Source organism: Pezoporus wallicus, unplaced genomic scaffold (assembly GCF_028554395.1).
Source record: "Pezoporus wallicus isolate ANWC-B61680 ecotype Strahan unplaced genomic scaffold, APGP_CSIRO_Pwel_v1 contig_2384, whole genome shotgun sequence".
In the NCBI taxonomy this organism is placed as follows: domain Eukaryota; kingdom Metazoa; phylum Chordata; class Aves; order Psittaciformes; family Psittacidae; genus Pezoporus; species Pezoporus wallicus.
Window position 1 is genome coordinate 1577871 of NW_026640488.1, and position 20665 is coordinate 1598535.

Genomic DNA, 20665 nt, shown 5'->3' on the forward strand with positions numbered 1-20665 from the left:
GAATTATTTCCTAAGTAATTGCCTACTGTAGTGTCCCCCAGTGGGAATCCTCGACCTTTGCCAGGAGAGTGGAGCTCCTTGCAGATCAGACGGTTCAGGTTTTCAGGGTGGGGTTTTTTTTTTTTGACAGAGGCCTCTGTTTCTTTAAATTTAAAGTGTAAGAACTTGCCAAAACTGGCAAGAATTTAGCTTGTGTGGCTTCTATCAGACTTCTCTATTCAGCGCACATAGGATTTGTGTGTCCTGAGAGTGTGTGTATGCGCAAGTATATATGCCTGCATATACAAAATAGAGGCACCAGGTAATGATGTGGCAGTGGTTGTACTGCTTTGCAGCACTCTCTCTGACTTTTCCCTTGTGCCGTGCCTCTCTATTGCAGTTCTCTGGTGCAAACATATGCTGCATAACTCAGGTCCCTGCTCTGATTCATAGGCAGTGATATTTACAGTGTAAACGGAGTGCTTGTGCTGCTGGGAGATGTGGACATGGTCCTGGGTTTGTCTTGGAAACTCAGCCTCTGACAGTGTTTTCTTCATAGATGCTTTATCTTCGCTTTATGGTTAACACAGCTGTCCTACCAGTGCTGTAAGATAGTGGGCATGACAGTTATGCATCTGTTGTCTGCCTTAGATAAATGAAAACCCTTTTCCTTTTCTGAAGATAGCTTCTCGGGTTGGGGGGGGGGGGGGGGGAGTGTGTGTGTGTCAATCGTGCAGAAAACAGATCAACATCAAATACACCCCAACTGCATTTTTTTCATCTCTGTGTGGTACATTAGCAGCTTCAATTTTAAGGTGACAGCAGTTTTTCATGTTAGATGTATGCCATGGCAAAACTGGAAAAAAAAAAAAAAGAAGTTTGGAAAAATGAGTTAGCTTTTTTAATAGGGGTATGCAGTCTCAAACTTCTTTAAACTACAATAGTATTGAATTAAAGACTAACAACTCCTTATGTAGGACCGGGAAGGTGGTATTGTTCTCTCAAGAACCACTGAGAAAGGAAGCCTAAGCATCAAGGTTTATTTGACCAGAAAAGCAGCCCCAAAATTGCTCTCTGTGTAGTCTTACTGCCTCATTAAAGCTACCCTAGCAGTCATGGCTGTGAGAGATTAGGAAGTGGTGTATGTTTTGGAATGGAATGGGGTTTTATTTCTGCTCTTGATGAGGACAAAAGCATTTGTCAAAAAGAAGGGTGGCAGACATTCGTGTTCCCCTAAGAGCTGCGATGGGGACAGGGTTTGGGAGGTGGATCTCCACCTTTGCAGAGGTTACATCGCCCTCTTGTGTGAAGTCCCAGTCATTTTGGTATGAAATTTGTTTGAATTGAGAATGCAGAATGTCTGTATGTTGGCTTTCTTTTGACTGTGCTTGTGTAAAACTGGACCCCATGAAACGCCACGCATGTGGTAAATCTACTTTCGGCTCAGGTGCACCCTGCCCCCTTCTGCCTGTCCCAGGGAGATGCAGAATAGGGTGCTGGATACTGAAAAAAACTTTGATTCACAGTTTAGCTTTTCAGCATTATTGACATTATGTAGACATAATGTAATATTGACATAATATATAGTAATGATAATTGCTATAAATATATAATAACACATAATGATAATTATTATAAATAATATAATATTGACATTGTCAATAATTAGCATTATAGACATTCTTTAAAGTCAATTGCATTGACATGTGCAGAAAGTTGAACCTGCAGATACCCCACTCAGCTATTTAGTTAAGTATCTCAAGAGAAACTGGGGGGAGTTCCATGTAAGTCTCAAAATCACTAGTTAGTTTTGCTGTAATTAAGGCTCTGATAGAGTGACAGGTCGGGCATTCTAATTTATTTTTGTTTTTAATTTAGTATCAAGATATTCTGACTGAGCAGTTTGTGCAACTAATTTGGCAGTCCAAAGATTTCCAAAGAGCTTTCATGAACTATACTGGGCTTTGTTGGTGCTGTTGCCCCATTAGATTTATGAGTGCTTTACAAGCTGGCACAATCAGTGTTGTCTTCTCTTTTCCCTTTCCAAATGAACAAAAAGGCAAAACAAGTATTTTCTGTCTGTCCATTTTGGCGTGAAGCCTGTGTATCAGACCATGGCCAAGAAGCACTATGTTCTTTGTAGTATCTAATCGGCAACAAAAATACACAGAAAACAAGGAAAGAAGCTTTTATACTACACAGAAAAGGCTCTCTTGAATACAGTTTATTGAAACATGAAAGTTCATAAGCATTGCTCATGTTCATTCTGTATAAATATTTAATATTCATGTAGAATAATAGTTTGATGAGTAAGCAGGTATTGACAGAGTTCCTGAGAATTGGAGATTGATTATTCACCTACTGTATACAGCAACTGTATTTATTTTTTTAAATTTTCTTACATTTCTGTGTCATGCATATGTGGAAACAGTCCTGTTATCCTTATAAATTGTGGTGTGTGAATCGGATTTGAAGCACATTTGAATCAGATGTTTGATGTTTTCTTCACTTTCCTTTCTTACAGGCAGAAACTACGAATGCCAGTCTCTTACGTGTTCACCTTGAATGCAGTTTACCTAATGATGCATATCAGCAAGTTAAGGTGTGTTTTATCATAATTTTATACCTATTTAAGTCTTACTTCAGTTGAAGTTTAGAGGGGTACTTTCCACAGCTCTAAAAGTTTTAGCAACAATGCAATATCCAGTGCCTTAGTTTAAAGGGAAACTGTGCTTTTACCTATGCCTTTATAAAACTGTACCCTGTGGTATACATGAAATGTCACATACATTACGCTATAACCTTTAGAAGAAGGGAGTTGGAAAAAGACATCAAATATCTCCATGCCCCCCCTCCCTCAAGTCCAAACCAGCAGGCTAAGTGTTTTAATGTGTAGATATTATATTACTTCTATGAGGTACATAAGTGATTAGATGCCTGTAATTCCCTTTCTCCAGAAGCATTTCACAAGTTTCTGATTCACACTGACAAGAAATCAATGAGCTGGGAAGCTGAAGTCTGGGCTCTGTGCTCAAGAGGCTTTGAAGGTGGCTTTGGCATTGGGCAGAGCTGAGGAGGGGTGAGCTTGCTAGCAGAAAAGCCCCCTCCAAAACCTCTGAGCATTCAGGACAGTAGGTCTCTCCATCCTCCTGGGCAGTGCTATCTATTTTTCTTCTCTCCTTAAATGTCCTTGCACAGTAAATGGGTATTGGTTTACAGTGCTAATGGTATTTAATGGGGTAGTTGGATCAGATAGATAGGCTTGTGCTGTGGTCTGAAGCATCTTCCATCAAGTGTGACAAGGCCTGGACTCTATAGCTGTATTCCTGTATGTTACATGTCACAGTGACCCTGTGCTGTTTACTCCCATGTTTGATTCTTGCATTACATTGGTGAATAACGCTAAGCTTGAGATGCACCTGAACTTTTGAGATTGCATGTAGTGCACCTGCTTGCTCTTTGGTGTGAGCTTTCCAGGGGCACAGCATCCCTGTGCTTCAGTTTCCACAGTGGCCTCCTCTCCTGCTCCTGACAGCCATTTCATGTGCGATGGTTTCTTTGATGCTGTTTGAGCAGTGAACTGGCATTCCATTCCCAAAGACTCTTCCCTACTCCCACTGTACCTCCTTGTGACACTTCAGATTAGCTGAAGGTGTGTTGCTACCGCTTCATGAGAGCACTTTGCATGCCAGGAGTGGTTTTCTCCTCTTCCTCCCGAGCAAACTAGTCCTCTTGGTGGGGCATTGAAGCCTAACGACCTTCATGGTGTGATGCAGGACCAATTTATGTTATTCACTGTTGATTATCTAGTTTTGTTTCTCATTGTTGGCGTGAATTTTTTGTGAAATGGTGTCTGTGTCTTTGTAGTTGCTGAGACTCAGCTGTCTTAACAGCAGCCACTAGTTAGAGAAGGCAGTTAAGACCCTATTTGTGTTTATCTGAAGTATTCTAGCCAGACGACAGTGTTTTCTATTAAGAATTGTACATGTATGTTTGTTTTTTTAAAATTACTTCAGTGAGAAATGGAGACAAAAAACACAGGATTTGGAAAAATTAACTATAAACAGACCAGTGAACATGAGCTGTCTTCCTACCATTAAGACACATGCATCAGTCTGTTTATGGCACATTTTATTGAAGGCAGAGGATTTAACAAAGGAAACTGTTTTGCAGTCCCTGAGGTGAGACTGACTAAGACAGTTAATAAATTTGCATTCTTTAAAGGTTCAGTGTCCTTTTCAGTTGTTTTTAGTCTTTGTTTCTGCTGTGCTGCTTGTACCCACACTGTCTTTGGTTTCTGCTGAGATTTTAGCTGAGGTCCTAATTACTCCTGTTTTGCCAGCGCCAAAGTGCTGGTAGCCTTCTCTTTTAGCTAATACCTTTGATTAACTTCTAAAAATACCTTACTGTACTAATTTTTTCCTCTCACACCACATACACACCATATCCCCTTGTCTCGCTCCAGAGTTGCTGTTTTATGTCTGATGACCCAGTGCTGCTAGAAATGAGCTTAACGGTAAGAATGGAAAATGCCCAACAAGATTTTGTGGAGCACAGACAATACTTACTGGAGAATCTTTTTGTAGTTTATGTAGCAATGGAAAATACGAAGACCTTGGGTAAGTCCTAAATATGACTGTTAATTGTAATAAAACTTGGTTTTATACATAAGTTGTAATTTGATGTGCTAAATTTAGTCAAATTCAGTGGCAGCCAAATTGTGCAAGTAAGGGAAAAAGCTAAGTGTTAACAGTTAAACACAGCTTGTCAGCTAGTTTGTTTAAGGCAGTTACTGTGAGCACAGTGCTCTTTACGAAGGTAATGATTGTAAAGTTGTAAACTACTTCTGTTTCATTCTTTAGTCCCTCATAGTATGGGAAAATGTCATGGTCCTTTGATTTCTACAGCTGCATTTCTGGTTTCACATTAATTAAATAAACCATAATATAACTGTGAAGGCAGAATGGTTTGTACAGCACTGGGAATAGTAGCTGTTGTGGAAAGTAGGGTAGTGAGGTAGTACAGATGTGCGCATTATTTGTTCCTGTAAGCTAGAATTCCACAGGCAAAACAATCAACTCCTTGCAGATTTTTTATGCTACATCATTTGGGTGAGCAAATCCTTTAAATCCGGGGGATTTTACATTACATACGGAGCTTTGCAGTCTGTCTGAATAGTTTCTTTTAGACATTTCTGCCAGTTTTACTTTCTGATTAAAGAAGAAAGAATTGCTTAGGAATCCATATTAAAATAATATTTTTTTAACATACTAGTGAAAAGAGAACATGATCTGTTTTCTTTTGAGAAGTTCTGTTTAAGATCTAGTCACAAAACAATATATGCTTTTTTTCCTGTGCCTGTTCTGAGATGTGATATTTACATAGAGTGGAAACTGAAAAACCCTCTGTAAACCTAGTTTCTCTGCCAGTGAGATGCCAGTGCTTTGTTTTGCTGAGTTGTGGGCATACATTTGTTCTGATGCTGGCAGAGAATTATTCACATCTGTTGTGTCAAGGGTGCTTACTGTTAACACTTTTGATGGTTAAATAATAGAAGTATGCTCTTAAGACTGTTTTTTATTAAATAGAATGCAGTTGTAAGTCCTCACTACGTTAGAGTTTGGTCTAGCCCTTGGACTTGCTGTCAGTGGGAAGTTCCAGGTCTTGCTCCATTTGATATGGTGCTTTACCATATCAGACAGCAGTGCTTGCTTGCCTTTGATTTTTATAATTAAATGAGATGTGGTCTTGAGAGAAAGATCTGGCAAAAGGGAATACGGTGCTGTGTTAGTCTCCATGTACAGCATGTGTGTTAGCACTTAGAGCGGGACAGCAGATAGGCAAGGTCTGCACAGGGGAACTAGCCACCTGGAAAGATTGAAGAGTATGTGCTTTAAGCAGCTGTGGGTATGTGGACCATCTGCTCATTCAAAGTCAGTATCTTGAACCAGCTTCCCTTTTGGAATCTGGCACCTGTAGTGTTCCTTTCAAGCAGCTGAGCAAAGCACACTGATTATTAGAAATTGTGCCTAATGAACTGGGAGAATGTCTTTTTATGTCAGCCTGCATCTACTAATGTAATTAAAGCATAAGCAAGGGTAAAAGCTCAGGTAGTCTTCCATCATGGAAGTATGATGACCATCCTGGTATAATAGTCACCTCTTGTTCTGTCCCTCTGCTCTTCTTTTGGTCCTCTGCATGTTTTTGATGTTTGCCTTCATATTTATGGCCAAAGTGCTTGGGTGGATTTTTACTCCTTTATGAAATGATTGCCAGCTCGAGATGTGAATAGTTCCTCCTTTTTACAAGGGTAGCTGTTGCACAAAGATTCTTATACTTAAATTGGGATTCCTTCTCATATGAGTATCTGACAAAGCAAGAGTGCTTCTGTCCTTGGTCAACTTACATCAGTGTTCATTCTTTTGGACAGGTGATTCCTCAGTAGATGTATACGTCATGCATTCTGGGAGCAGCCTTGTACATATACAGGTAATTGTGAGAATAAGGAAGTTGTATTTTAGGGTTTTGAATTTGATTGGGGAATTAATTAGGCCACTGGTTTACTCTGTAATAGCAGATTGATTTTCCTGGTAGCAAATGTCATGCCTCTATATTTTTAAAGGTGCCCAGATATCTAATAGGTCTTTTCGATGATGATGTGTAGTTCAGTGATGGGTTTTGTTAAGAGACATAAGAGTTGTTAACTTGAATAAAAATCCATGGGTTCATTTAAAAGATGTGAGAAAATGGCAGATATTAGCTTGCAAATTTGACAAGAAGATACACTAATACCGGAGCAGCGCTAATAATGCTAGTATTTCTAGAAGGATTATTGTGTCTTGTCTTCATGCAGGAAATACGGCAGTTGTCACAAAAAGAAACGTCACCTGTGCAGTTTGAGCCAGTACTGCTATCTTCATCATCTACTAACTTTACAAAAGTTGCCTCTATTTCTTGTAAAGGTACAGTGTACTTATAATATGATTAAACAGGATTTTATTGTAAAAGGGTAGCTTTTTATTTCATCAGATAAAAGACCCTGAAAGATCTCAAAATCAACTTACTTGGATTTTTTTGAGAGGGAGGCTGAACTCTTTCTTCAAACTGTTTCCACCATTTTGGTGTATATATGCTTTCTCTTTTGCTGATTGAAGGTTCTAAGCTATACATATTACAAAAAAGGGAAGAAAGCATTTGCTAAAATGTTAGCTGATTTTCAGTAAGCATAATTACTGAATATGCTTTTTCAACATCCTTTTATAATTTGTGGTTATTTTTCTGTTTCCAATATATCTTCTTAAAGGCTGTTGTGCTTGGGTGGTCATTTTCTATGACATTTCTTGGCAGGATCATTGACGAGGCTTGCCTGGGACCAGGCGTGTTTGTGGAAGAGCAAAGATTAACATTTAGGCACTCCTGACTCCAGCCTGTTTCCTATTCTGACCGCTAGACTGCAGTGCATTGACTTTAAATGTTTATGAACCAGGCTGCTTTCATAATAATGCTGGGACTTCTTTTTCCTAGAAAAGAGTGAAAATAAGAAGAAAGGACTATATTTTAAGTGATTGCTTTTTTCAGAACAGTATTTCATTTATTAAAAGGAGGCAGTGTGCACTGATAAGTAAAAATGCTGAGCCAGTGACACCTGGCTAAAATTGGTTGGGTTGCTCTTCACAGCCTTTTTGTGTATGTGTTTTTGGAAAGTGTGTAGCATTCATAAATTCTTCTTAAAGCAAAGCATGGAACCTCTGAAAATCAGGACATAAGTGATTAGATGCTTAGTTCACCTGTGTTAGAATTGGACTAACAAGTGTTCCCCTTTGTAGTGTTTTTCCAAACCCTCATGTGAAAATTGTTCTGGCTGATGTTGTCTGTTCTTTGCCCAGCTGCATCCTGTGACAGTGAAAGTCGTTATGGTGACAAGAAGAGTAATCAGTTGGAAGGCACTGCAACACTAAAAGCCTGTCTTTCTTGTCCTGTGATGGAAGGGTAGGTTGACAATGGATTTTTGTTTGTTTGTTAACATTCACGATATTGTCAGAAGAATATTGTACCCTACTTTAAGAGATGAGGTTAGCTTGTTTTGTCACTGAACAATTCCAGGAAAAGTGACGAGGCTTCTTGCTATTGTTACTGTGTCGTTTGCCGAAACAGAGCTGTGACATTTCAAGTAGTAGTTCTGTATTTTATCCAAGAAGAATTTCAGGAGCCAATAAAGAGGTATGCCTTAGCAGCTCATATCATATAAATGTTGCTTAGAGTCTGTGATGAAATTTGTTATGCAGAACCAGAATAGTTATAGAAAAAATGTGGAGTCTTTTCTTCTTTCACAAATTTCATCCAAGCTACCATATTCCAAAGCAGTAGGTAGTGATATACTATATAGCACAGGAAGAGTGTAAACCTGCCTACCTCTTTTGCATTGCTCCTGTCAATTTTTACTTTGATATTGTATGTAAGTATTCCAAAGGAAATAATTCTGTTCTTTCTCCTTAAAACCTTAAAGGAGCATCGTTATGCAAGAATACTAGTTATATGCTTGTGTGGACCTCTTATGTGTGCGCAAGGACAGTTGCAGACGTATTTATTTTTCTTCTGCATTTACTTACAGGTATTTTGATGTAGATCCTTCTGCAGCATTGTTTCATATAGAACCACATCATAATACTTCAGGATTTTGGTCCATATGGTTTACAAACAATTTTGACTTCAGCATTGAACTGACAGAAGTCTTCATAGCCAGAGAAACAAAAAACGTTTTAAAGGTAAGCTTTTTTTCTGCTTCAAATATTGTTTTGTCTTTGATTTAGGGATACAGTCCTTCAACATACAAAATAGATCCTTTGAAGAACTCTGTGTTCTCAGAGCTGGTTGAAATCAGTTAAAAATAAAGGTATTTGTATGGCCATAAATGTTAGGTTCTGAAGAGCTTACTCTCTCAACAGGCATTATTCACTGTCCGGCTTGTTTTTGCATTGTTTCATTAACAACTGTTCTTTCATTTGAGTTGCAGCTACAGATGCATCAAATTATATAACATTGCTCTGTTCTCAGAATTGTTGCATGTGTGTTTGTGCTCCATAGGATTCAGCATTTCTTCATAGTCTGTAATGGAAGTCTTTACTACATAGATGAGCTTTGAAGTTTAGAAGGCAAAGCCAATAATTTACTCGCGCAATTGCTTGATTCAAACCAGGCAGATCTGGTTTATGAATAAGCACATGATGTAGGCATCTAATTGGCTCTTTGTATATTTAGATAGGAGATTTACATATGTGCGCTGTACGGATCAGTTATGGGCACATATGTGTATGTAATAACAGCAAAAACACGAAGAGAAAGTTTACATTCTTCAAGGTACCACTTGCACCAAAAATACTGTACCAGTTTTAATTCACTTGTCATTTAATTCTTTCTAGATTCTGAACTTTGCCGAACCTTTGACTCTGCCTCCAGGCTGCTGGAACGTATTTTCTTTGAAGCTCAGTGTGAAAGACACTGTAACAAATGTGCTCTCTAGTATTTGTTTGGCCACAAATGTGGGAATAATGTTTGAAATACCTCTGCAGATATATTCGACTGTGTCCAAGGTACCATATTCAGTTGTGTTGTATGATTATTATGCCCTGCAAACCAAAATGCAGCGGCCTCTTTCTTAGGCCAGAAATCTGTCCCTTAGTCCTGACAGAAAAACTTGGAACCACACCATTCTGTGAAACCATTCTGTAGCTTGAGAAGTTAAGCCCCCAGAGTTGAACAGTGATGGAATTACAGTCCTCTAGACACCCTTAATTCTCTTGACTCGTCTAAATTATGCACTGAAAAACTGGAATTTGTCTTGTTGTCTTACCATGTGGTCAGTTATAGTTTTTATTTTGTTTTTCCAGCAGGGAGATCTTCATTTTGAAGCGATTGCCCACTGTGATATTCAGTGTTACTTGGGAAAGTCTGATTCAGGTAAGCTTGTCTTGGGGATTTTTTGCATCTGCTAGTAGTTTCATTGTAGAAAATCCATTTTATGTAGCAGGACTTGTATTGAGAATATTGAGATTGTTAATGTGTGTACTTAGTTTTATGTCTTTCAAAAATATTCATTTTTCTGGGAGCATGTAAATGGCTTTGAGTAACCCGCTCTGAGTACATTGTGCAGTATTTCAGACCTCTAATTCCATAGGACATGCTAAGCTATTGTTCTGTCTTGAAACATTATTTTGGACTTAATGTTTAAGACTCTGATGCAATTGGCGGTGTACTGCGCCTTTCTTTCTTCATATGCATGTTCTCTGGAGATGTTGTGGTAGAATGATAAAGCTGCCAACTAGCTCAAAGTGTTAGGCAATGTGTATAATCTGGGTCCAGATCCTGGGAAGTCTTTGAAACAGAAAACAAATGTTGACCAATATCCTGCCTTTAGCCATAGTTAAATTTGAAGGCCTTCTCTTCACCTGTTTCTTACAGAAATAATGTCCTAGATTTCTGCAAAACACCGTTTATCAGGCTCATTTAAATAGCATCCTTAATGCTGTATCATGTGAAATAGAAAGAAAGGGTCTCATTCTTTCTGGAACTGAGGAATCTATCTCCAGATACTGTAATGCTGGGAGCTGTTCTAAGTACCTGGCTGACATTTACCAAAATAGTGTTGGGTATTACATGGACATAACTTCGTGGAGAATGTTGAATCTGATGAAAAGTGATTCTCAATAGTGTTTTTTAATCTCTGCTCAGTAAAGAATTCCAGTAGTGGCAACATAGGTACCCATTAAAAGTAAATGGTACCATGGTACCCTTTAAAGAAATGCTAAATTGAATACTCTCCCAAACATGTTCTCAAGATGGCGCTTTCCTGCAGTGTATTTTGTATGAAGAAGGCAGTAGTAGTTAGTCAAATGAAAAAAGAATTGAGGTGATGAATGGTAACATACGGCTTGAAGAATTACTGATACATATGCACATTTAGGTACAGATCTTGGAAGCAAGTGTTTGCTTTTTGTTTTGTTTTGTTTTGTTTTTTAATCTTTAGAAAGAAATTTTTCTGATAAAAGTGAGTCCTTATTGTTTATATTCCATTCACATCTGATTATCTGAACATAATCAGATCTTTATGTACAGGTATTCTGCCTTCTAACACAGGATACTAGTATAGTATTTGTTAAATAAAAAAGTCTAATGCAAAAGCCTGAAAATACTGACCTAAAGAAGTTGTAGCTGGATTATTCCAGTCATCATCAATCTCAGTTGGTTACTTTAAACCCTAAGGATTGTAAAGTAAAGTAGATGCATTTTTAAAATAAGCCATTTTTCTTTTCTTTTCAAAGAAGTTTGCTTTTCTAACTGTATTCTGCTATGTGAAAATGCTTGACTTCCTAAGAGGCATTAATCTTTAGAGTGATGTGAAGCCTTGCAATTTTATCTTTAGAAGAATTTGAGAAAATTATCAGCACCTCAAAAAGAGAAGCTGACATATAAACATCATTTCTGCCAAACTGTGGGATTTGTTTTGCTCCCTGCTGTGCTGTGATGTTATAATTTTGTACCACTCTGTAGAAAATAGTGTATGATCTTGATGCTTTATTGGCATCAGCAGAGTTCTGTTTAAAGACCACTGATAACATAATGACTTTTCAATGGCATACGTTAGAAATAGCAACAGTAAAAAGGGCTCACTGGAGCGTACAAAGCCAGTGCTATACCCGTACTTTTGTTTGCATATAGAATTACTGTGTTTTGCAGATATCTTAAGCAAAGAAGATTTATACAGTAATATGTATACACTCACATGTATATACCCTCACATGCACATATGCTTGTTTTGAAGGGAAAAAGTGGGTTTCTTGCTTTATTTTTGTGTCAGGACCCTTTGCAGATGCCGATTACTCGTGTTCAGAAGTAGATTGATGGAAGGAGCAAATGTTACCTCTGTAAAATACAAAAAATCTGTTATCGTTTTAGCAAATCTGCTTTGGCAGAAGAGTCTCTCTCTGGACCGTTCTGCCTGGGATGTGGATTCTGAGCTTGCAAGTGAACTTTATGAAAGATGGCAAAAAATAAGACGTGGGGAAGCCTGCAGGTCTGTACAGAATCTGTTGCAGTTCTTAATTCAAGCCAGTACAGTTTTATAAGAAAGAGTATTTCTGTTCTGAAGTATTCTTAATTAGAACAAACTTTTTTTGGCCTTCCTGCACTTGTTAATTTGAAGCACTGGGAGTTTGAGTACCCCGAACACCCCCAGCTGCCATTTCAAGGCACTGCCAGCCATAAGTAAATGTTTCAGATGCCGGGCTTTAGAATGTAAATAATGTTCTTACTATGACAACCATAGCTACCCAGTGTTTAAGCAGTCAAAGCATGTTTTACCAGATTGTTTGTGGAGTTGCATGAGTCTTTCATCAGCAGGTCTCGTAAGAGTCTTTTCAGGATCAGGGTCCTTGAATAGCTTTTTAAGGTTTTTTAGTCCCTGGCTTAATGGGTACTGCAAATTGGGGATGCTGAGAAGGAAGCAGTCGTTGTGACTGAGAAACTCTTGTGGAGATATAGTGCACCACCCCCTTTCTAGAATGAGGAGGTAGAGCTGTGAAAACCACAGTTGTGTTGCAGGTGTAAAAGTGGAGACTGAAGGGATGCGCATAAGTTACACTGACTCTCTACTACTAGATTACAACTTTATGCACTTTATTTTGTGAAGAATATTTTCAAGGAAAGATTAGGTGGTATAATTATAGGTTCTGGCAAATCATAATTTGTTTTTCATTTGAAAGAAAAGAGAAAATAAAATTAACAAAGCTTTCTATTTTTTCCAATAAAGCAGGAGAAGTATTTTAGGATCATCTCGCTTTATTAACCAGAAGAAGCCTGAAGAGGAGTCCTTTGCCTTTTTCTTGCCACGGATGACTACAGAGCCTGGCCTTACGCTCAACTTCAGTGCCACAGCAGTTAAAAGCAGTATGGTGAGGATGGTTGTTGTTGCACTTTTTCTGAGCTGATGCATGTTTAGCTTGTTTAAGTAGCATTGTCTACAGTTAATATTAGGTGATACTTAGCATTTTAATACTGCTTGCTGATCAGTGTTTGAAGTCTAATTTAAGACACCAGACTTGTATACCTATGGCTCTTTGAGAAGATCTCTAGCTACGTAATTGTAGTATTTAATACAAGGAGAGGAGTAAAGCAGTGTAGGTCTTAACTAACAATTGTTGATGGTTGTAAAAGCTTTCCCTGCATCATTGTGTAAGTTACATGCATGTGGTAACATAATTGAACAAGGGGCTAGGGATAGGGTGTATTGTCATTAAGGATGCATGTGGTTACAGCATAGCCTTCCTCATGCCACTGTCTTATGCAACAGAAGTGTGTAAAACATTTGCAAGAGATACAATGCTTGAGAGATCCATAATGTGTCTTTCAGTCGCACTGATAGTTGCCTCTTTCTTGTTTGTCAGATTTAGGTCACTACTAACCTAGCCTGGGCCAGAGCCAGTCATATGGAGATAGTTTTCATATGCACATATTGTGAATTACCTTAATACTCTATTTGTGCCTTTTAATTATCAGCCATTATAGTAATGTGTATAACCTGCTTGCACTCAGACTTCTGTAAGAAAGGGTAGCACCTCACTAACTTCACCTTATTCTGTGGAAGAGCTTTCTTCACATCTGCCTGCATAAATCAAAATCCGAATGAAAGGGTTGTTTAGGGGCTGGGGAAGGTCTGTATATTTGCACATGTGGTTCTTCATGCACTCTTAACCGTTTCAACGAATGATGACATTGTAGTGACATGTCCTGCTGTTCCATGCAGTTTTGTGCACAGTTGATTATATTGCATTAAAACAGAAGCCAGGTTGAAGCCCTTTGAAAATGCAGATCATATTACCAGTGCTGAATGATTTTACCTTCCAGTTCTCAAGTATGTAGTTTTTAACTGTTTCTTTTCCCCTCCAAACTGTTTAGGTAAAATATTTTGTACTAAGAAACCCTTCATCCTTCCCAGTTACGTTGCAGCTTCTGCCTCTTTCTTACTACCCTGATCCCCAAGCTTCACTGAGTCTACTGAACAAATGGTAATGAGTATAACTATCTCAGGATACTGTTTTCCTTTTTAAAATATCTTATTTCCCATGCCTTCTGATTGTTGCTTACGGTTTGTTTTAATTTTTCAGTGTAGCTTAGGTGGGGACAGTGTTCTGACCCATTTTTGAAGATATAATAATATTCAGAGCAGCTTACAAAGCAGAATGACTTTGTAATGTACCTAGTCACTGATCAAACTGAGCATGTTTTCAGCAAGTTTATGTCTGCCAGTTGTAGACTATAATCTGTCATCTTTTAAGATCCGGAGCTTAGTGCAAGCCTGTGCAAACTGCCCAGGTGAGGGGAGCAATTTGCAGTGCTGGGGATGTGCATCTCCCCACAAGGCTAGTTGGGAAGTATACAGAGTCTGTAGGCTGATCAGTGAGGAGGAATGTATCTGAGCCTTCCTACCAGAAAAAGTTTTCCTCTTCACTTTTTCTTAAGTAAAAACCCTGGTTGAAGAAGAGCAGAAGAGCCCTGTCTGTCACACTTAACTGAAAAACTGTTGGTAGACTATTTCCTTAGTTGGAGCCGATGGGACTACTCATGTGCTTAAGCGTCGCTTACTGATTTGGGTTCCAAATCCCTGTGTAATTGCCTTCTTAACCTCATTTCTTTACATGCGTACTAGTATGTGCATACATATGTGTGTGTGTATATATGCACATTAATAACTACATCTGTTTGCATACCAAATAGAATTTCCACATAGACTCTTTCTAGTGATTTGAAATTACATTTTCTCTGTATTTGCACACTTTTGTTTCTGCAGATGTTCTAGGTTTACCAGAAATCATGTCCATTAACCAGTTTGTTTTAATCCAGTGTCACAGAAAGTTGTGACAAGTGAATTATGAGTTCAGTGGCTGGAGGTCCATTAGTCCTCTGTAATCAAAATATTACCTATTGGTTTTCCTATGTCTGTTTTTAATACCTTAATGTGAAATGCCTACAATCTGCAGTCAGGCAAATAACTGCTGTAAGTGAATTAAATTTACAAAGTATGTGGAAGAAAATAAGATTTTTGTCCCAAATTACGAGCAGAAAGAGGGATATTTGAGTAAATTAATGAGATTTGAGAATGATTATTTCTTAACAGTTATGCAGGCAGAAAAAGCTTTGAGGCAGTTGTGTTTGTGTGGCTTAGACATTGTATTTCTTGGTGGTGATCTTTTGCTGAGAGATCTGAAACGCCCAGCCGTTTGTCTGTTTTCCAAATATGTGGAATCCACATAAAACTGATTTGTAGTGTATTCTGTTAAAATGTAGACCCACATTTATTTCACATCTGCCAAAGTGCAGTTATAAAAGTATTCTTTATTTTAGAATAAATGCCAGTATCTAAAAATAAGCCAATCTAGTTCTGACAGACTAGGTTTGAAGTGCTAAATTTTTTGTTTTGGTTTATTTAGGTTCAGCATAAATGTGCAAGCTATTAATTTCACAACCACTGAATTCAGGCTCATGGATGAATGTTCTTACAGGGTAAGATGGCTAATTTTGATAGAAGTATTCTGATACACTAGAAAAAGCTCTATCTACACTACATCTGAGTTGTTCTCGAGTGCTATTTAAAGCAATTTAACAGTGTTTTCTTGGTTCTCTGTCAGGTTTGCATGTTTGCAATTACCTTTATTTTCCAGAGTTTGAGTCTGAGTGTGTGCATGCATGTGTGCACATGTTGAAGGGCCACAGTTTGCATTCTGTGTTTGGACTTACATTTAGCCACTGATTGTCCATGAAGTGTCAGGCTTTTGAGTTGGTTATGTCAGAAGCTGGCTGATAATGTTTTTCAGTAGAGGGAAATACTGTCCAATAGTTCAAGGGAGAAGAAAGCTGGATTTCTACTTCAGCTCAGTCTCATTGCAACTCCACCAGACTCAGGTTGGGATGTTATAGCTGCCTCTGTTTCCCATTGCCTCATTTTTAGCATGAGTGTGATGACACTTCACTGTGTCACACCGGTGCTGAACTGTGGTTAAACCCTGAGGTGTTGTGTCATGCATGACAGGAATAGAGAAGATGCTATATCAGGGATATTGGCATATTAGAATCATAGAATCATAGAATAGTTAGGGTTGGAAAGGACCTTAAGATCATCTAGTTCCAACCCCCATGCCATGGGCAGGGACACCTCACACTAAACCATTTACCCAAGGCTTTGTCCAGCCTGGCCTTGAACACTGCCAGGGATGGGGCATTTTCAACTTCCCTGGGCAACCCATTCCAGTGCCTCACCACCCTAACAGGAAAGAATTTCCTCCTTATATGCAATCTAAACTTCCCCTGTTTAAGTTTTAACCCATTACCCCTTGTCCTGTCACTACAGTCCCTAATGAAGAGTCCCTCCCCAGCATCCGTATAGCCCCCGTCAGATACTGGAAGGCTGCTATGAGGTCTCCACGCAGCCTTCTCTTCTCCAGCCCCAACTTTCTGGCAACAATATTCTGGCAACCCAGAGTACTGTCCAGGGTCCCAGAGAGTTTCTTCTTAGACTTCTAGTTTGTACAAAAGCCTGGAATTGATATATTTTCCTTGCAGTTTGGGCATGCTGCAGTCACCTCTTTAATATCCTAGATAGATACATATTTCTGCACATGTGCTTTAGAACCTTAATGAAACATTAGTACCTTATAAAAAGAAAAGGCTGTGTTTGCTATACTAATTTAAGCTGTCCTTTCCTTTCTGGCAACAGTTGTAAGAGGAGAGGAGACAGCAGTTCATAAATTGCAGCCTGTAGCCACACACTGAAAAAGAGAAGCTAGTTCCACTAGTACTTGTTTAGGACTGAGTTTCCACAGTCCCATACACCATGTGCTTGACCAAATGGAAAAATAGCAGTAGATCTTTACATCAATGTGTGTAATACCTGTTTTTCATTAGAGACTTGAAGAGCTAGGGGGAACATGTATAGTTAGGTAGGTATGCAGCACGTATGAGATGGATCTTGTTTAACAAATCACTAGCTGTTAATATTTACATTTTTGAATTTGTCATTATTTCCTTGGTCACTTTATAGACACGTGTAATGAATTGTTAGGCTCACATTTTGAGTGCATGAGTATCTTTATTTGTAGGGAGTGACAGGGTGAAGTTTGCAAATGCCACATGTGGTTTGCTTTTATTAAATATTGACTGTTAAATGCAGGTTCTGAAACTTTTTTGCATCTTCATTTTTCATAAAATGGACTAAGAATAAAAACAGTTTGGACTGGAAAAGACCAGAAGAACCATTAGTACAACAGCCATGAATTGAAAAACCACTGAGCAAGAGCCTGTTTTGTAACGTGTAGTAATGTTTATGGTTGTTTTGACTGCTCTGGCTGTCTGATCACCCCTTTCTAAGATGAGACCCCAGCTTCTGGAATAGAGAGTTTTAGAGTTGTTTTCTGGTGGTTTTTATTTTTTTTTTTTTTTTAAATGGGGAAAAGAATAAACAGCAGAATTGTGTAAAAAAAAAAAAAAAAAAAATCCAACAAAAAAACCCACATTATTTCCAGACTCAGTGTACTTCTGGTAGTTCTGGTCTTCAATTAATAAGGTAGGGAGTTCACTTTGGCTTGTTTCCAGTGACTTAAATGGTCAACATACTTGCCAACAGTCCCTTTCTCACTTAAATCAAGTTGCAAGTTTTATACTGAGGGTATAATGGTTGCCACATTTCCCTGTGCAATCAGAATAGTGTCAGTTCTCATTGTGTTGTGAAGTGTTTCAGGATTCCTTGAATATGATAGACACTATATAATTTCTTTTCCATCTGAGCAAATAAAAGCTGTTTGAAAAAATGAAGTAATACATTCCTCATAATAATAAATGCAGTAATACGAACTTTTGCTCAAATAAACAACCTTATCTGATGTTTTATGTTGTCAAGTTGAAAGACTTTTGTATAACAAGTCAATTAGCAGTTACTGCACCTTGCCAAAAATATCTTATGTGGTGCTAAGTAAAGTTGTAGTGCTTTCTTTATAGAGATCTTTAAACACACGTTTTCTGTGAATAAGAAGTATGTTTTTGTTTAACAGAACACATACCGGGAGGATCTCATCAACCAGAAATGCAGTTCTGAGCTGCTTTGGTTAAGTTTGCAGCCACTGGAAACTAGAAAAGTTGGTGTAATTTTTACACCAGTTGACTACAGAAGAGTAGCTTCCCTTATTTTAATCAGGTAAGCCAAGTTTCAGATGTGAGAATCAAATAACTCAGTGTGGAAAGGAATTTACGAAATCTTGAAGTAAAGACAAATGGTCAAAATTTGAAAGTCAGAATATCTCCAGTTTAATAAAAATTGCTTAAAGGGTCTTTGTGCCTTATGCCTCAGTCATTAAAAAAGCACCTGTTTTTCCTTGGTATGTGACCAGTGGACTCTAAAATGCATATGAATGTACTGAGGTAATTCTGAGTTAAGTGAGCAACACATTGGGTGGCTTTGCTATTTTCAGTTTAGCTTCATAGTGACAGGATTTGAGTATCCAGTGTGTCTGATGTGCAGCCACTCATTGGTTGTCTCTGAATGAAAAGATAGTTTATGGAAAAAGCAACCATTTTCACTAGGTGGAACTGTTGTTACCCAGTGGCAGTGGTCACAGAGCTTGTTCCTTCACTCTGTGAAATTCACTGGTGACTGGTTCCAGGGTGGTCTGCTCTGCATTTAGGGGAAACCTATCCTGGTGTGGCCAGTAACTCTGTTACTGAAACGCTGTTGTCTTGGATTGGCACCTAGATAGCAAAGCAGTGATTTCACAAACTTTATTTGTGTTTTAGCAGCTGATTGCTTGTTTTTTGTATTATGGCAGAAACAACTTGACTGTTCTGGATGTGGTCAATGTAGAAGGCTTTGGAGCCAAAGAATTGCTTAAGGTAGGGGGAAGACTACCTGGTACAGGAGGATCTCTTCGATTCAAGGTGCCAGAAGCTACACTAATGGACTGCAGACGACGTGAGTAAGAAGAAACAAGTCTCTTGATTTTGTATTATTTTGTTATTCTGTAGTGGTACAGATACACATTATTGTAAAGTAAACAGAATGTTGACATAGAAAAAGCTGAAGAGCTTGGTCATGAGAGCTGTAGATTCTATTTTCTCAAAACACTGACTGATAATAGTTACAGATTCTAGAAATACACTACTGCAAATCAGTCTGTATCAGTGTTGATCACTTCTGATTTTTTTATTAGATTGAAAGTAAAAGTAGCAATTTATTTATAAACATAATAAAAATAATTTTTTAAACACTGTAAAATAATTTTTCTTTTTTTCTCCTTTAAGAGCTGAAAGACAGCAAGCAAATCCTATCCATTACGAAGAACTTCAAAGTAGAGAATATTGGGCCTCTTCCTATAACAATTTCATCAATGAAAATCAATGGTTACAGTTGCCAAGGATATGGATTTGAAGTGTTAGACTGTCAGGAATTTTTCTTGGCTCAGAACTCATCACGAGAGATAAGCATTGTGTAAGCACTGACAAATTTGCTGACAAATTAACTTAAGTGGAAATTTGAAGTAATTAATCTCAGTAACAGACACTCCAATAGCACACCCTCACATAAAATTTGGTGAGCTTCAAATACAAATTTCATAAGCATTTCCCCTTTTCAGTAAGGGTTATTCTAACAAATTGATAATAATGTGTCTTTGTGAGACTCAAATTATTTTTAAAAAGCAGTATTATGTGTCTTTTATCGGTGCATTATGAAGTAATAAACTAAAGCAAAACAGTTGTCACAACAAAGAGTAAGAAATGCTTTGCCACTGGGTTTTTCTTATTATTTGATTGTTATTCCCTGGCTTTTTCCAAGTAGCCTGACCACAATCTAGTCATGTTTTCCTAAAATTACACATAATCTAAAACTGATTCTTTTTAAAATCCTGTTGAGTGAGAATCATGACTTAAACACAAATAGAGCTAATACTACTGTGTTGCAGTGTCTGCTGTTTCATATACAAGTATCGCCTCTACTGACTGGAAAGCAAGTCATACCTTCTATCAGTACCTGTGGCGATCAGATGGAATAATGGTATGGGCCAGGGAAATAAATAGAAGAAGAGACAAATCTGATGGTTTCTTCTGCTTTCCCTGTCTCGTTCTAGGCTTACTGTAGCACTTGGCCCTTTCTGAAGTAATGCTGCCTGTACACTTGACAATTTGACAGTCTTACCTCTGTTATGGGCTAATGGCATCTGTGTAGTCTAAGCAGACAGTGGTAACTTATTTCATTGTCTTTTTTTTTTTAAATATATATATTGTTAAATCAGAAGTTATTTTGTATTTTTGGTATTGGTGTGACTCAGAAAATTAAATTCAGTCCAGCACTGGAAAAATAACACCATCTCTGTCTGCTTTTCCTGACAGATTTACTCCTGACTTTACATCTTCATGGGTAATCCGGGAGCTTACACTGGTAACTGCTGCTGATTTGGAGTTCCGCTTCACGCTCAATGTGACTCTTCCTCACCATCTGTTACCACTGTGTGCAGATGTGGTGCCAGGACCCAGCTGGGAAGAGTCTTTCTGGAGGCTAACTGTCCTCTTCGTAAGGTAATGCTTTCAGGGCCCCTGTACCAGTTCGAAAGGGACCCATGCTAACACAAGCACTTTTGGCTCGTATTAGATT

General features: G+C 38.2%; 1 protein-coding gene across 11 annotated transcripts in view; it reads left to right on the forward strand.

The window, feature by feature from the left end:
* Nucleotides 1–20665, forward strand: part of TMEM131L (transmembrane 131 like) — an 81245-nt gene that overhangs the window by 42779 nt on the left and 17801 nt on the right. For 4 of the 11 annotated variants that reach the window (XR_008973479.1, XM_057419074.1, XM_057419076.1 and 1 more), the window contains exons 8-23: nucleotides 2504–2581; nucleotides 4445–4598; nucleotides 6410–6468; nucleotides 6833–6941; nucleotides 7866–7968; nucleotides 8591–8744; nucleotides 9399–9569; nucleotides 9867–9936; nucleotides 11932–12049; nucleotides 12785–12926; nucleotides 13930–14039; nucleotides 15462–15534; nucleotides 18075–18217; nucleotides 18846–18988; nucleotides 19318–19504; nucleotides 20404–20589. Coding sequence is in view for 10 of the 11 variants with exons in the window: in XM_057419074.1 (XP_057275057.1) it covers nucleotides 2504–2581; nucleotides 4445–4598; nucleotides 6410–6468; nucleotides 6833–6941; nucleotides 7866–7968; nucleotides 8591–8744; nucleotides 9399–9569; nucleotides 9867–9936; nucleotides 11932–12049; nucleotides 12785–12926; nucleotides 13930–14039; nucleotides 15462–15534; nucleotides 18075–18217; nucleotides 18846–18988; nucleotides 19318–19504; nucleotides 20404–20589 (2000 nt within the window). In the remaining variant the exon portion in view is untranslated. Of the gene's footprint in view, nucleotides 1–2503; nucleotides 2582–3995; nucleotides 4161–4444; nucleotides 4599–6202; nucleotides 6469–6832; nucleotides 6942–7865; nucleotides 7969–8590; nucleotides 8745–9398; nucleotides 9570–9866; nucleotides 9937–11931; nucleotides 12050–12784; nucleotides 12927–13929; nucleotides 14040–15461; nucleotides 15535–18074; nucleotides 18218–18845; nucleotides 18989–19317; nucleotides 19505–20403; nucleotides 20590–20665 lie in introns of those variants that run through there. The other 7 variants (XM_057419077.1, XM_057419084.1, XM_057419079.1 and 4 more) reach the window with 6 other exon arrangements.